Here is a 13,975-nt window from a genome sequence, read left to right as displayed (position 1 = left end):
ACTCTAATGTTATTCACAGTTAGCATAAGTAACTGGAGAAAAATCAGTGGATGTAGTGCATCGGTCTTCCATAAGTTTAAGGCTCTTATCTGTGCCAATACTAAAAGAAAGATTAAATGAAAATAAACATGATATTTGTGGATAAGTGGTTCTGTTTCAAGTTGGCAACCTGTAACTAGTGGGGTTCCAAATGGATCAGTGCTGAGTCAGTTAATGAGAATTTATATAAATGACTTGGAGAAAGGCTCTGAGTATATTGTGTCCAAGTTCAAGGATAGGTGCCAGGAAAGCCAAAAAAAAACTGCAGTCTGGCTAGGTAAATGGACTAAAAAAAAACAGGTGGAGTATGATGTAATAAAGATCCTCCACAGTTGCAAAGAGTTTAATAAATCTTGCCTGCATGTATGCAATTTTGATCTCGTTATTTAAGGAGGAATATACTTGGTGGCAGTGCAGAGAAAGTTCCTCCAGCTTTGTTGTACGTGTTGCTTTGACCCCTACATTTGCGGTGTACTTTGTGTTCAGAGGAAGTTCCTATGGTTCCTCTGATAAAGAAGGTGGTCTTCTAAGAAAGTACTCTAGGTATTAGGCCGATAAAGATTCTGAAACTTTACTGATGTTGTAGTTGAGTGTGAGGTGTAGTCTCAGGGTAAAGGTGTGGGTAAGGATGTTGTCCTGATGGAATTTCTTGGAGAATCTGTGAGTGTTTGAAATTCCATACCCTGGAGATGTATGGATAGCAAGTCATTATGTATGTTCCAGAATGAGATAAATGGAGCTTTGGACTTTTGGAATTTGGCGCTATGCAAATCAGGCAAGAAAATGAATGGAGAAACAAGGCATGTGGTCAGCTAAACTCTTGTTAAAGAGCAGATTGTGTTCAAGAAGCATTGAGGCCTGTCACTCCCCACTCCTCCCATTCAGATGAATTTCAACTCTGTCCCTCGAATAGTACATGTATGCACTATTTCAGTCTTCCAGTTTGAATTCATTGTGACATTGCAATCTACACAACACAAAGCCTCGCCTGTTACATTGAAGCCACCTCCTTCTTTACCAAGTTCATCCTTGTCTATCAAATAACAAAAGTTTTTTGAAGTTTTGTTATTCTTTGTACTTTATTTATTGTGATTTCACTTTAATACTTTATTAGTAAAAGTCTTTATCATTTGCATCTAAGTATGTTTAGACTCAACAACCAGTCAGCCAATTTGCATCAATTTGTTGCCATCTATTTTTTAAACATTGAGATACAGCACAGAATAACCCCCTCTGACCCTTCGAGATGCACTGCTAGCCTAATCGCAGGACAATTTACAGTGACCTATTAACCTAACAACCAGTGTGCCTTTGGAAACTGGAGCACCTGGAGGAAACCCACATGGTCACGGGCAGAACGTACAAACTCCTTACAGGCAGTGATAGGAATTGAACCCGGGTCACCTACACTGTAAAGCATTGTGCTAACCACTACACTACTGTGCCACCCTGCTTTATCTACTTTGTTTTGTTATTTCTTTGTTATCACATCATTCTGAATTTCCTCACGTCATTATTCATAGCTCTCAAACTTCAGTTTTTGTTAACAACTTTGTCTATTCTTTGACTATTGGTGGTGTCAGCCTCAAGTAGAGTTGTGTCAGTATCACCCATGACAAAGTCTGCATTTCAACAAAAAGTCCAAAAGCTAATTTATTATCGAGATACGTACGGGGCAGCACAGCGGTTATCACAACGCTTCACAGTGCAGGCGACCCAGGTTCAATTCCCGACGCTGCCTGTAAGGAGTCAGTACATTCTCCTCATGATCACGCAGATTTCCTCTAGCGTGGCTAGAAGAGGCGGAAGGGTCTTTTTCACACTGTATCTCAATAAGTAAGTAAATATGCAGCCATAAACAACACTGAGATTTATTTTCTTGTGGGAATGCAATGAAAAGTAGTGGATCTTGCATTTCAACTGAGATCCTAGTAACATATACATTAACATCGAACATAGTCAACCACGCTTTTTTATTGTGAATAAGAGTAAAATTTGTAAAGTCCTCCTATAACAAATTCCCAAAAAATCTCATTAGTTTCTTTGTAGACCCAACTCTTGAAAGTGGCAAAGCCCACAGTTTTCATCTCTTCCCAATTACTGTTAATTTTTAAGGTCCGTTTCACAGTGAAACACACATTTGTCTTATTGTTTAAGTGGTATTGGTGTAACCAGTTTTACTTGGCCATTTGAATAAACAGCTAAAAAGCCAGATGGGTACTGTAATGTTTAGTAACTTCAAAACATTAAACTAATTCAAGGGAAAATACGGAGTCTGAAAATACGAGGTACGCACGTATCAGGTGTGATGACATATGCAATTAGCTTATTTACATATAAGCCATAATTATTTAGATGAACGAGAATGCTTAATCAACAACATATTTACCAGGTTACTCAAATATTATTGAAATATTAAATACACAAGAGGATAGACAGACTCAAAAGTATCTTCCTTATAACTTTTGAAATCTTATTTTAGAATATTCCTATTCAGTCTCTCTTACAGTGAGTAATTAGCAGAAAATTGGTCTATCAATCCACTTGAAAATGAACTGTGAGGATAAATTTGGAGGCAGGCCAATTTTCCTTGACACTAATAAATAAAATGATAATAATCAAATGCCCAGCTTGTACCTGTTGAGAAAGCCTTTTTCAGAAAGTCATCCACCCCTGTCATGCATATCTTGCTGCAGCTAGGGAGCTGTTTTAGTGTCGGCTGTGAACAGTGCGGAATTCCCATTGTGTTGCCTTGTCGTCGGATCAGAGATGTGCATGCAGCATGGCAAAAAATGGCAACTTTGGCCTGGTGTTCACTTCTTCCATTTTTCTCACAAACTGTTTGCAGACTGAAGCAAATCCGCCCCATAATCTCGTCTCATGACTGAATAAACTGTTTTGCCTCTCGCAAATGAACTTGAATCTTTGAGCTGGTGATTATCCGTACAGGGAACCATCAGCGTTACAGCAACTGCATTTGAGCAAGAATGTAATCTATATCATTTAAATTCATAATGCTATGTTGCTGAACTTCATCGTATTGTAAAACAAGCTTTACCATGCTGCATGTTCAGCAGTTTCAATTCAGTTGCTGATGTGAACTACAATTTTGCAATTTTTTGGTTTAATTGTACTGATATCATTGGTAGTTGGTTTGAATTGAGATTTGTCTGCTTTCCTGCAATAGCTGTATAGACTTTGGCTTCATTATTTTAACACTTTTATGTTTTAATTTTCCTTCAGCAAGAGGACGAACCAATTTAGAACTGCGAGAGAAATTTATATTACCAGAGGGAGCATCGCAGGGTATGGCACCTTTCAGAATTAGAGGTCGCAAATCCAAGCCTTCGTCCAGGGCTGCATCTCCGACCCGATCGAGCTCCAGTGCCAGCCATAGTAACCACAGTTGCACATCCGTGCCTTCGTCACCCGCCACTCCAGCCAGCGGAAATAAGGTAAGCATTTTTTCTGTAGTGTTAAAATAAACTCTTTCCATTGTAGTCCTACACCGAATGAAAATTTATGACTTGAATCAATTATCTATATTTCCAAATAAAATAGACCAACATTGTACTATTTTTGTAACCCTTCATTACAGATACAATGCCATGAAATCAATATTAACAAAAATTGTGTCCTCTGGGATTTAATAGTATAATATCTATTAAATGCACACAGTAAAACAGTACATACAAGAAATATTAAAATGAAAACTCCTTTTAAGGTGTAATGGTAAACTTATTGATACTAACAAACACGAGGAAATCTGCAGATGCTGGAAATCCAAAGCAACAAGCACAAAATGCTGGAGGAACTCGGCAGTCCAGGCAGCGTTGATGAAAGAGAGTTAACCATCAACGTTTTGGGCTGAGACCCTTCATCGGGACTGGAAAGAAAGGGGAGAAGTCAGTATGGGGAGGGGAGGGAGGAAGAAGTACAAGGTGGCAGGTGATAGGTGAAACCACGAAAGGAGGAGGGAGTGAAGTAAAGAGCTGGGTAGCTGATTGGTGAAGAAGATAAAGGGCTGGGGAGTGGGGAAATCTGATAGGAAAGGACGTCCCCTTCCTTTCGCCCTTTCTTTTCCAGTCCTAATGAAGAGTCTCGGCTCAAAGCATCAACTGGTTACTCTTTTTCCGTAGATGCTGCCTGGCCTGCTGAGTTCCTACAGCTTTTTGTGCGTGTTGCTTATAGGTATTAAGTTTGGGCTGGTTTAATGTTATTGTCAGCCGTATAGTCACCCTCAATAACTGAATTAAAAATAATAGGGGTTCAGGATTATTACCTGCCTTTTAAGTTTTTGAAAAACATCAACAAGGAATAAGTACAGAAAACTGTTTCCCAATCGTGAATATCACACTTGATGTGTATGGTATATTTTCTCCTTCACTTATCCAATGTTCATGTAAAATAAATTGATCTGTAATTTTCATTCTAAAGTGTGAAGAATCAGATGTTCATGGGATTTTCAAAAAAAAGCACTTGCTGAAGATGTGTTTCTCGTTAGTCCAAATTTTCATCAGAGGAAATGTACCTCAAAGCAGCTTATGATTCTGTCCTATCAGAGTTATCCATATTGTAGTTAACAGATTACTTGGTGGAACAACAAAAAAGAGCTTTCACTCTCTGCAAAACAAGTGAAGTTGTTGTGTACTAATAATCTTTATACAGGGGCACAGGTTATATTCCTTTATCATTACTCAATTCCATGACATTTTTTTTCTGTTGCATTCATTTTAATCAGTAATATGACTCTTACATTGAACAAGATTGAGTGTTTGGAATGTCCAGAGATTAATGTAGCCAAAGTAAATTAAAGATGTCTGAATCCACGTTCTGTACTTAAGTCGTCTTTTTTTTAACACAGAGCATTCATTAATCAGGATCAGACTTTCTTAATTAATTAATATATCAGACGTGCATCTAATTAGAACTTGTTTTAAAAAAACTCTTACAAAGTCACATGTGTGATTTAATTTGGATTTAAAAGGGAAGGCAAAAGGCTACAGTATTTTGGTAAATATATTTTTAAACACAGGAACATTCTGGTCTCTTTATTTGTAAAGAAAGTTGGTTTCTTGTTCAATGTTTTATAAAGTTCTTGAAATTTGTGAATTTTTTCACACAAGTTTCTTATATTTCAGTTGTTTAATTTTGATTTGCACTTGTTTATTATTTGGTGATTTTTAACATTTCATTGATCAACATTAATTTTATGTTAACATTTGCTCATCCTTTTAACCCCTTTTCTTTTACCATCTTATGTCCATCTTGCTTCTAATCCTCTCCTACTCCATCCTACCTTCCTCTCCCACCTCACAGACGCCCCAGACCTTCACACGTTGTTATGACAAACCTTGGTTGACAAACAGTAAGGCTTCTACTCCCTCTAAGTGCCTAGACTCACATGTGTTCCAGATCCCCAGCATTGAGGTACAGTATAAAGCACACTAAGGTAGTAAGAAGACTCAATGAGATAAACAGAGCAATGGTAATCAACAGTGAGTAGCATCTACTGCCTAGATACACCACAAAATTGTACGGAGGGTTACTCTAGGGGTGTGCTAACCTTTGTTTAAATTAAAATTCACTGTTTGGAAATTATTGAAAAATATTTAGCAATTGTGTCAAAATGTGTAATAAATGAAAATCTACAAAGACATGTTGTAACTTGGAATTACATTAATGATTTTAATTCACAGCACCAAGAATTACAGAAATGTGTGCACCAACTATATTTTAAGCTTAAGCTTTGGTAGAAAAAAGTATACTTTCAAATAGAGATTTTATTCTGAAACTAAAACCTCAATTTACTTGAAAAAGAAATTACAAGTAGATAACATAGCTTTTGTTTGTTGTGTATCTCATTTTTAAATCGGCATTATTAGTCCAGAAACTTGGTTCCAAATAAACCAAAAAATAATATGCTCCATACTCCCTCCAAAACTGGCACTCCCTCCTCTTCTTGCTTCTGCTTTGGGTTGGTTAATTTAAATAATCAGTTAACTCAAATCTGTGCATTCTTAATCAACTTGCAGCTCTTATGGGGCCTTCGTTATTCCTAAGTGTCCAAGTCAACTTGCTTTGGACATTCTCCATCCATAGTACTTTTACATTGTGAGTCATTAGTTATAATTAGAGTGGAGAATTGACGTCACAATTTTGGTAATAAAGAAGCTGCAGGTTCCTAATATTTGCATAGTTGGCTTCCTGGGCAATTGTGAGGACCATGGTCGGGTACAAGTAGATGGATTCAGTAGAAGACCAAGCTGGCACAGACTGCGTGGGCCAAAAACCCTGTTTATGTGCTGTAGTGCTCTATAACTAAATAAGTTAAAGTCTTTAAATTAATCCTTCTGTTGCAAGAGTTCCCAACCTTTTTTATGCCATGGGCCAATACCATTACGCAGAGAGCCCATCAATCCCAGGTTAGGTTCCTTTGAGAATGGGTTTCAGTCTGTTTTTGACCACAATGCTGGAAAAAAGAAAGGCTTTCTCATAGCATTCCTTGTCTAAACTGTTCCATACCAAAAGAGATTTGCTTGGGAGGCGATTGGAATCACAGATGAGAGAAAGCTCATTAAGGGGGGAAAAACTGGAAAGAGCAGAGTTGGAGGTGACTGCCTGTCCTGGTGGAGTTACTGGAACTTAAGTGTTAGTGTCATGAAATTGGATTATTTTTTAAACTATGAACAATTTTTAATAGGGAGCAGGTGCACTCATGTTACCATATGCCAGTGCTCTGTCATAGAATTTGCTTTCAGCTTGCTTGTTTGTCATATTCCAGATCTTGTGCCTGATATCCATCATCTGAATGTTTCACATACCAAATAAAATGCTTTCTCTCATATTACCAGGATTTCTGTATTTCTAGATTCGTGCAGCAGCTTTATCATATGCTCAGGGCATTCCAAAGCTAGTAAATCATTTTGAAACGAGGATTTTGCTGTAATTTATAAAACATGATCCCATGATAGGTAATTAGAGAGTAATCTGGTTTGGTAAAAGTAGTTGGAAGGAGACCAGAAAACTCTTGGCTCCTCTTTTGATGGTCCCATAACACATTTGAGGAGATGGAGCCTCAGATTAATAACTAATCCAAAAAGGCACCGCTTTTAATCATTTTTTCCTCTGTACCGCACAAGTGTCATTTTTAATTACAGGCTATAATCTTGTATCTTAAATGCCAAGCTGACACTTGAATTGATTTAGTGTTAAGTGAATCCTCAGTTCCCTGACTAATATGATAGGACAATTAGCATTAAATATTGGCACCAATGAAGAGAATGAAATTTATGTTAGCTTCTGAAAATGTTAATGAGTGTTTATATTCTGTATGATTGAATTTATTTCTCATTTGGTATATGGGCTAGATCTTAGGTTCTTTATATTAATGTTATTTGGCATATAAACATCGAGATGAAGCTCCAATAGCTCAGGGTTTATTACATATGCTTGGCTAGATAAATCAACAAAATCCTAGTCAAGATAACAATAAACTCATGTCATGTAATCCAGACAGTAAGATTCAGCCTCGAGAGCAGATTTGTAAAGAAGTGAAAGTTAATCATGCATGGAGCCCTAAATAGCGAAAAGATAAGATCCTCAGTACCAGAATTTTCTACGTCCCCTCCAGCTATCCTGTTATGATTGAGAAGAAGACATTTGTAACTGACTGGAAAGTTATGATAATCGATTGTGAACGGTGTGGTAACCTGTTGACATTGCATTTATTGTCCTTCATTGGTCTTTCAATTGGCATTTTAAAACATCTGTACTTCAAACTAGGTGACTCCCGTGCAAGCAAGTAAACTCAGACGACCCAGCTACCACTCCAGTAAGGTCTCACTCAGTGGAGACAATGGAAATGTGCCTACAGCCGCCAAGTCCAGCAAAACTGGTGAGTTCTGAAGATGATCAAGACATGGATGTCATCAGAAACAGGCTCATTATCACCGACATGTGTTGGTGCAGTACATAAAATATGCCATAAATTACAAAAAGAAATAAATATATAAGTCATGGTAAAAAAGAGAAAATCAATAGGGTTGGTTACAGTTAAGATGGCAGAGAGGTGGAATCTTCATCTTTGAGCCATTAGTTTCATAATCTTGAGTGTAATGTGCTATGAATTTTGGTGATTTGCTATGAATTTAATGGTACTTATAGTTGTGATTTTATAAAATCCAAAGGCATTTAAGGTGATGTAAAGTTCAAAGTAAATTTTATTATCAGAGTACATACATGTCACCTCGTACAACCCTGAGCTTCTTATTCCCGCAGGCAAACTCAGCAAATCTATAGAGTAGTAACTGTAAACGGGATCAGTGAAAGAGCAAGAACACAGAAGACAACAGACAGTGCAAATGCAAATAGGAATAAATAGCAATAAGTGACGAGCATGAAATAACAAGATAAAGAGTCCTTAAAGTGAGGTCATTGGGAACCAGTGTTCCCAAGTCCTGGATTGAGAAAGGGACAAATGTGCCTCTCTGTTCCACTTGTGGTTTCCGGAGACAGGACTCATCATTTAGATTCTGTGTCGGTCAAACCTGGTGGAAGATTTGAGATCCCCTTACTTTCACTGTGAATTTTAAGCCTATGTATTACTATGTTTCATTCAATGTTTCTCAATGATTTAAGTGTTGTTAATTTACTGTTTCTGAATTTATTTCAAAGATTCAAAGTACATTTATTATCAAAGTATGTATGCAGTGTACAACCGTGGATTCGTCTCCACGGACGGCCACAAACAAGGAAGAACCATGGGATCCATTCAAAGAAAAAAAGACACAAAATCCCCCCCCCCCCACCTCACGCACAAAAAAAACAATTCACGCAAATGGCAACACAAAGAAGCAAACGAGCAGAAACTCAGGATATGAAACACATAATTAAAAGGCATATTTCAGTTCAGCTCAGTGTTCGTTATCTGCAACCACCCCAATTCAAAATTGCCCAAACTACATTAAAAAAGGAACGACCAGAAAACTAGAATTTTCAATTTACTGCATTTTTAAAAGATTTTCTTTAAATTTCTGATAATCGCACACTTTCAAAATAAAATGGAAATGCATGCTCATATCCCACACAAATATATCATTGGGTTTTTTTCTTTTAATTAAATATAATTTTCAAACATAGAAGTTGTCAGAAATATAAATGGCACCTCTGACAAATAATAACATGTCACTGTTATTTGCAGTTTTTATTTCTTTTAATCTTTAACATTGAAAGCATAACCAACCCTTAATTTATAATTTCCTTTTTCATTCCACAACTTTTATCCTGCAAAGCCATAAGTTTTCATGTTGAGAATAATCATTATTCATGCATATTGTAACTCCAAATGCTATAAATATTCAGCCAAACAGACAGCTTCTGTGGAGAGAGTCAGAAGCTAAAGTTTCAGGTCAATGATCCTTCATTGGTTACTCTGATTTAACCGGCTGCGGTCCCCCTTGGTAATTTAAAAGCCATTACAAGATGATTCAACATAATTGTTCTTTTTGACAACTCTTCTGGGGTGTGTGATGATGTGAAGAGGATCGAGATCAAACACAGTGCACTTGTGGATCCAGTGCTCCCCGCCACTAAGCATATCTACAAGGAGGGCTGCCGCTAGAAAGCAGCATCTGTCACCAGACACCTCCACCATAGTCTCCAGGACGTGCTCTCCTCTCGCTGCTGCCGCTGGGAAGGAGGCACAGGAGTCTTGGGTCCCACACCACAACATTCAGAACCAGTTATTGCCTTTCAACCATCAGGGTCCTGAACTGGCATGGATAACTTCACTCATGCTCGACTCTGAACTCATTCCACAACCTGCAAAGTCACTGTCATGGACTCTACAACTCATGCTCTCAAAATTATGTATTTATTTATTGTTTGCGCAGTCCAACTTCCTTTCACATTGGTTGTCTTTCAGTCTTTGTGTGTAATTTTTCACTGATTCTATAGTATTTCTCTGTTCCACTGTGAATGCCTGCAAGGAAATGAACTTTATGGTGACATATACTGTACGTACTTTGATAATAAATTTACTTTGAATTCTGTTACATCTGAGCCATGAATACGAAACAGATGACAACTCAAATTCATGGAACAAGTTAAAGCAGATGCTACAAACCCAAATGGTTTCTATCTTTTAATTATGCACATAACTAATTTGACATTTACATCTTTGAATTGAATAGAAAGTAAATTAGCAGGCTTGGTCCCCAATCGCAAGCTAGATTTTTCCTACAGGAAATGTGGTTGTTTATTTGTGAGTCTAGTAAGGGCAGTCGCAGTTCATAACCCAACTCCAAAGTCGCAAGCTCACCTTTTACAAATGGTTGGTAAAGTTTCGGAAAGTGGCACACAAAAGGATTTGTATTGTCTCCACAATTTCTGGATCAAAATAAAATCCCACAATGAAGATCACTTTTAAGGAGATTGAGGTAAGCAAGGCTCCCTCCACACCCTCTCCCAATCTTAACTGAATTTTACAAGAGCACCATTCAGAGCGTCCTGACAAGTTACATCTCGGTCTGGTGTGGGAGCAGCTGAACACAGACCAGAAGACCCTACAAAAGACTGTGAGAGCAGCTGAGAGGATCATAGGGGTCTCCCTTCCATCCATCGAGGACATTTATCTCGAGCATTCCATACGCAGGGCCCTTAGTATTATCAAGAATCCCGCCTATTTATCCAGCATCCTCTTTGACTTTCTATCATCAGGCAGGAGACTCTGATGCATTAATGGCCAGGATAGGAAACGGTTCCTTCCCTCATCATGTTCAAAGTCACTGGTTAATTTGTTCTGTACTGTACCTCACAATATTTAATTTATGCACTTTAATTTGTTTATTTATGCATAATTTATCTATAGGTTTTGTCCTTACTTTCTTAAGTTATTGTGTGTTATGTATACTACTGTGCTTTACACCCTGCACTGGAGAATCGTCTCATTTGTTGGTGTACATGTCTATTGTTAAATGAAATCAACTTGACTTGACTTAGTGGCATCTTGTGTGTTCCCCAGAATAACATTTTTTTTAAAACGTCCCTGTAGATTCCAAAAGGACACCAAGCAGGCCGACGAGTCGGGCAGGAAGTCGTGCCGGTAGCAGAGCAAACAGTCGGCGAGGCAGCGATGCTTCTGATTTTGATGTCCTGGAGACGCAATCAATGTGTTCAGATATTTCTGAATCCAGCACAGGAGGATCCCAAGCAAGTTCACGAAGGGGTTCCACTAAACCTTCAAAGATCCCAACACCCTCAAAGAAAACCACGACCCCAAAAACCACAAGCACCAGAAGATAATACAAGTGAAGCTGTGGAATAGTCCACACAAACCAACACACAAACACACACACATACACACAAAACACACGCGCGTGCAACCAGATGTATAATATTCTACAAAAAGTACTGTTGTTAAGCATTGTAAAAGATTAATTGTCGTCTAATACTGCCTTATCATTGTACTTTCTCTGGTTTTTTTTGTTTTTGTAAGTTAAAAGTTTTTTCATGTGAATATTTATGTAGATAAAACATCCATGTTTTGTTCCCATGGCCTCTGTGTCAGAGGGAAGTGAGAATGCTTTTAAAGAAAAAGGAAATTTAAATGTGTTCGTGTTCTATTAAAGATTTGAACTACTGCTTTTTAAAAAAAACTTGCATTTAGGAAATGACCCTTTAATGAGAAGTTGACTTGCTGTAAAGGCGAGACAAATGCTGCAGTGTTTGTTAAGAATCACGGATACCTCACGGAGTATTTAAGTGGGAAAAAAAATGGAGCGATGTACAGTTTTACTTATTTTTAAGATTGTTCATTTTTTGCCTGCTGAAAGTTACACAAATAATAATTATGACAACAAGTGCACATGCAAGTTGTAAAAGACTATTGCTATCTTGTAAGCAGTATAAAGGACACTTTAATAGCAGCTGAAGGTCATTGTGGGCCACACCAGCAATTGCTAGCAAGGCCCTTCTCACTTTTTTATGCTGCTTTTTGTTCATATGAACTGACCACTGGGGCTACATGAGCAGCAGTATTTATATTCTATTGATATCTAGTCTGACCATGTCGCTATGTGAATCCACAATTGAAATTGTACCAATGAGTCAAACGTTCATTTTTTGTATTCAAAAACAAATGTGCTTGCAGTAACTTAAAAAAAAGATTAAGTACTGCTTTACTTGTCTTGCTGGTCTTTATTCATAATTCATTGAAGGTGGTGTCACAGGTAGATAGAGCTGTAAAGAAAAATTTCAGCACATTGGCCTTCATAAATCAAAGTATTGAGTATGGGAGATAGGACATTATGTTGAAGTCGTATAAGACATTGGTGAGGCCTAATTTGGAGCAGATTTGGTCACCTACCTACAGGAAAGATGTAAACAAGGTTGAAAGAGTACAGAGAAAATTTACAAGGATGTTTCCAGGTCTGGAGGAAAGATTGAATGGGTTAGAACTTTATTCCTTGGAATGTAGAAGGTTGAGGGGAAATTTGATAGAAGTATACAAAGTGGTGTGGCACGTGGTGAAGGCGTTGGACTAGCGATCTGAAGGTCGTGAGTTCAAGCCCCAGCCAAGGCAGCGTGTTGTGTCCTTGAGCAAGGTACTTAACCACACATTGCTCCAGTCCACCCAGCTGAAAATGGGTACCGGCAAAATGCTGGGGGTTAACCTCGCGATAGACTGGCGTCCTATCCGGGGGGAGTCTTGTACTCTCAGTTGCTTCACGCCACAGAAACTGGCATAAGCACCGGCCTGATACCTATAAGGCTTGGGACAGACTTTAACTTTAACTATACAAAATTATAGGGGGGGTAAGTGGAAGCAGGCTTTTTCCATTGAAGTTGGGTGGAACTACAACTTGAGGGAGTGCAGAGGAGATTTACGAGGTTGTTGCCTGGATTGGGGAGCATACCTTATGAGAATAGGTTGAGTGAACTTGGCCTTTTCTCCTTGGAGAGACGGAGGATGAGAGGTGACCTGATAGAGGTGTTTAAGATGATGAGAGGCATTGATCGTGTGGATCGTCTGAGGCTTTTTCCGGGGCTGAAATAGCTAACATGAGAGGGTACCGTTTTAAGGTCCTTTGAAATAGGTACAGAGGGGATGTCAGGGGTAAGTTTTTTACACAGAGAGTGGTGAGTGCGTGGAATGGGCTGCTGATGATAGTGGTGGAGGCGGATACGATAGGGTCTTTTAAGAGACTCCTGGATAGGTTTAGAAAAATAGAGAGCTATGGGTAACCCTAGGTAATTTCTAAGGTAAGGACATGCTCAGCACAGCTTTGTGGGCCGAAGGGCCTGTATTGCGCTGTAGGTTTTCTATGTAACTTATTTATTCAGTTGGACTGTGATGAGAGTGTGGGATGAGCTGCCAGCACAAGTGGTGAATGCTGGGATAATTTCAACAGTTAAGAGAAGCTTGGATAGGTACATGAATGGTAGGGGTATGGAGGATGATGGTCCCCATGCAGGTCGATGATAGTAGGCAATTTACATGATTCAGCATGGACTAGATGGACGGAAGGGTCTGTGTGTGCTGTACTTTTCTATGACTGACTCTATTCAAGAGATTGAAGATTCTCCCTGTCCTGCAAACATGGTTTCTGTTTAGATTGGTGCATACGTTACAATTAATAGTGTAGGAGGATTAGAATTGTGGGATTTCTGCAAGAGTGAACTATCTGATCCCACATACTACTCTTGGATGTAAGTGTGCCTACATCCCTCATGTTGATGTCCATATAGAAAATCTGATTTGGATTGCTCATGTGTTTAACAGGATTCTATAGCAGTTGGTATATAAAATGCCATCTACAGGAATCTAATAGTAGGAAAAAAATACTGTCATTGGTATCATTAAAAAGAAAGTGCTGGACTCGCAGTGGTTTCCAACCTGGAGTCCACGGACCCCAACGTTAATGGTAAAGCTCCA

The 13,975-nt window shown here is 38.4% G+C and overlaps 1 protein-coding gene across 4 annotated transcripts in view; it reads left to right on the top strand.

The window, feature by feature from the left end:
* Positions 1-12,216, top strand: part of macf1a (microtubule actin crosslinking factor 1a) — a 564,022-nt gene extending 551,806 nt beyond the window's left edge. For 3 of the 4 annotated variants that reach the window (XM_073034465.1, XM_073034464.1, XM_073034466.1), the window contains 3 exons: positions 3,283-3,494; positions 7,825-7,936; positions 11,093-12,216. In XM_073034465.1, the coding sequence (XP_072890566.1) occupies positions 3,283-3,494; positions 7,825-7,936; positions 11,093-11,343 (575 nt within the window). In that variant the 3' untranslated portion in view covers positions 11,344-12,216. Of the gene's footprint in view, positions 1-3,282; positions 3,495-5,358; positions 5,470-7,824; positions 7,937-11,092 lie in introns of all 4 variants that reach the window. The other variant, XM_073034463.1, reaches the window with a different exon arrangement.
* Positions 12,217-13,975: the final 1,759 nt, after the last annotated feature.

The sequence above is a fragment of the Hemitrygon akajei genome, chromosome 32 (assembly GCF_048418815.1).
Source record: "Hemitrygon akajei chromosome 32, sHemAka1.3, whole genome shotgun sequence".
Lineage (NCBI taxonomy): Eukaryota > Metazoa > Chordata > Chondrichthyes > Myliobatiformes > Dasyatidae > Hemitrygon > Hemitrygon akajei.
The sequence above is the reverse complement of the archived record's forward strand: the minus strand, read 5'-3'. Positions and strand labels throughout refer to the sequence as shown.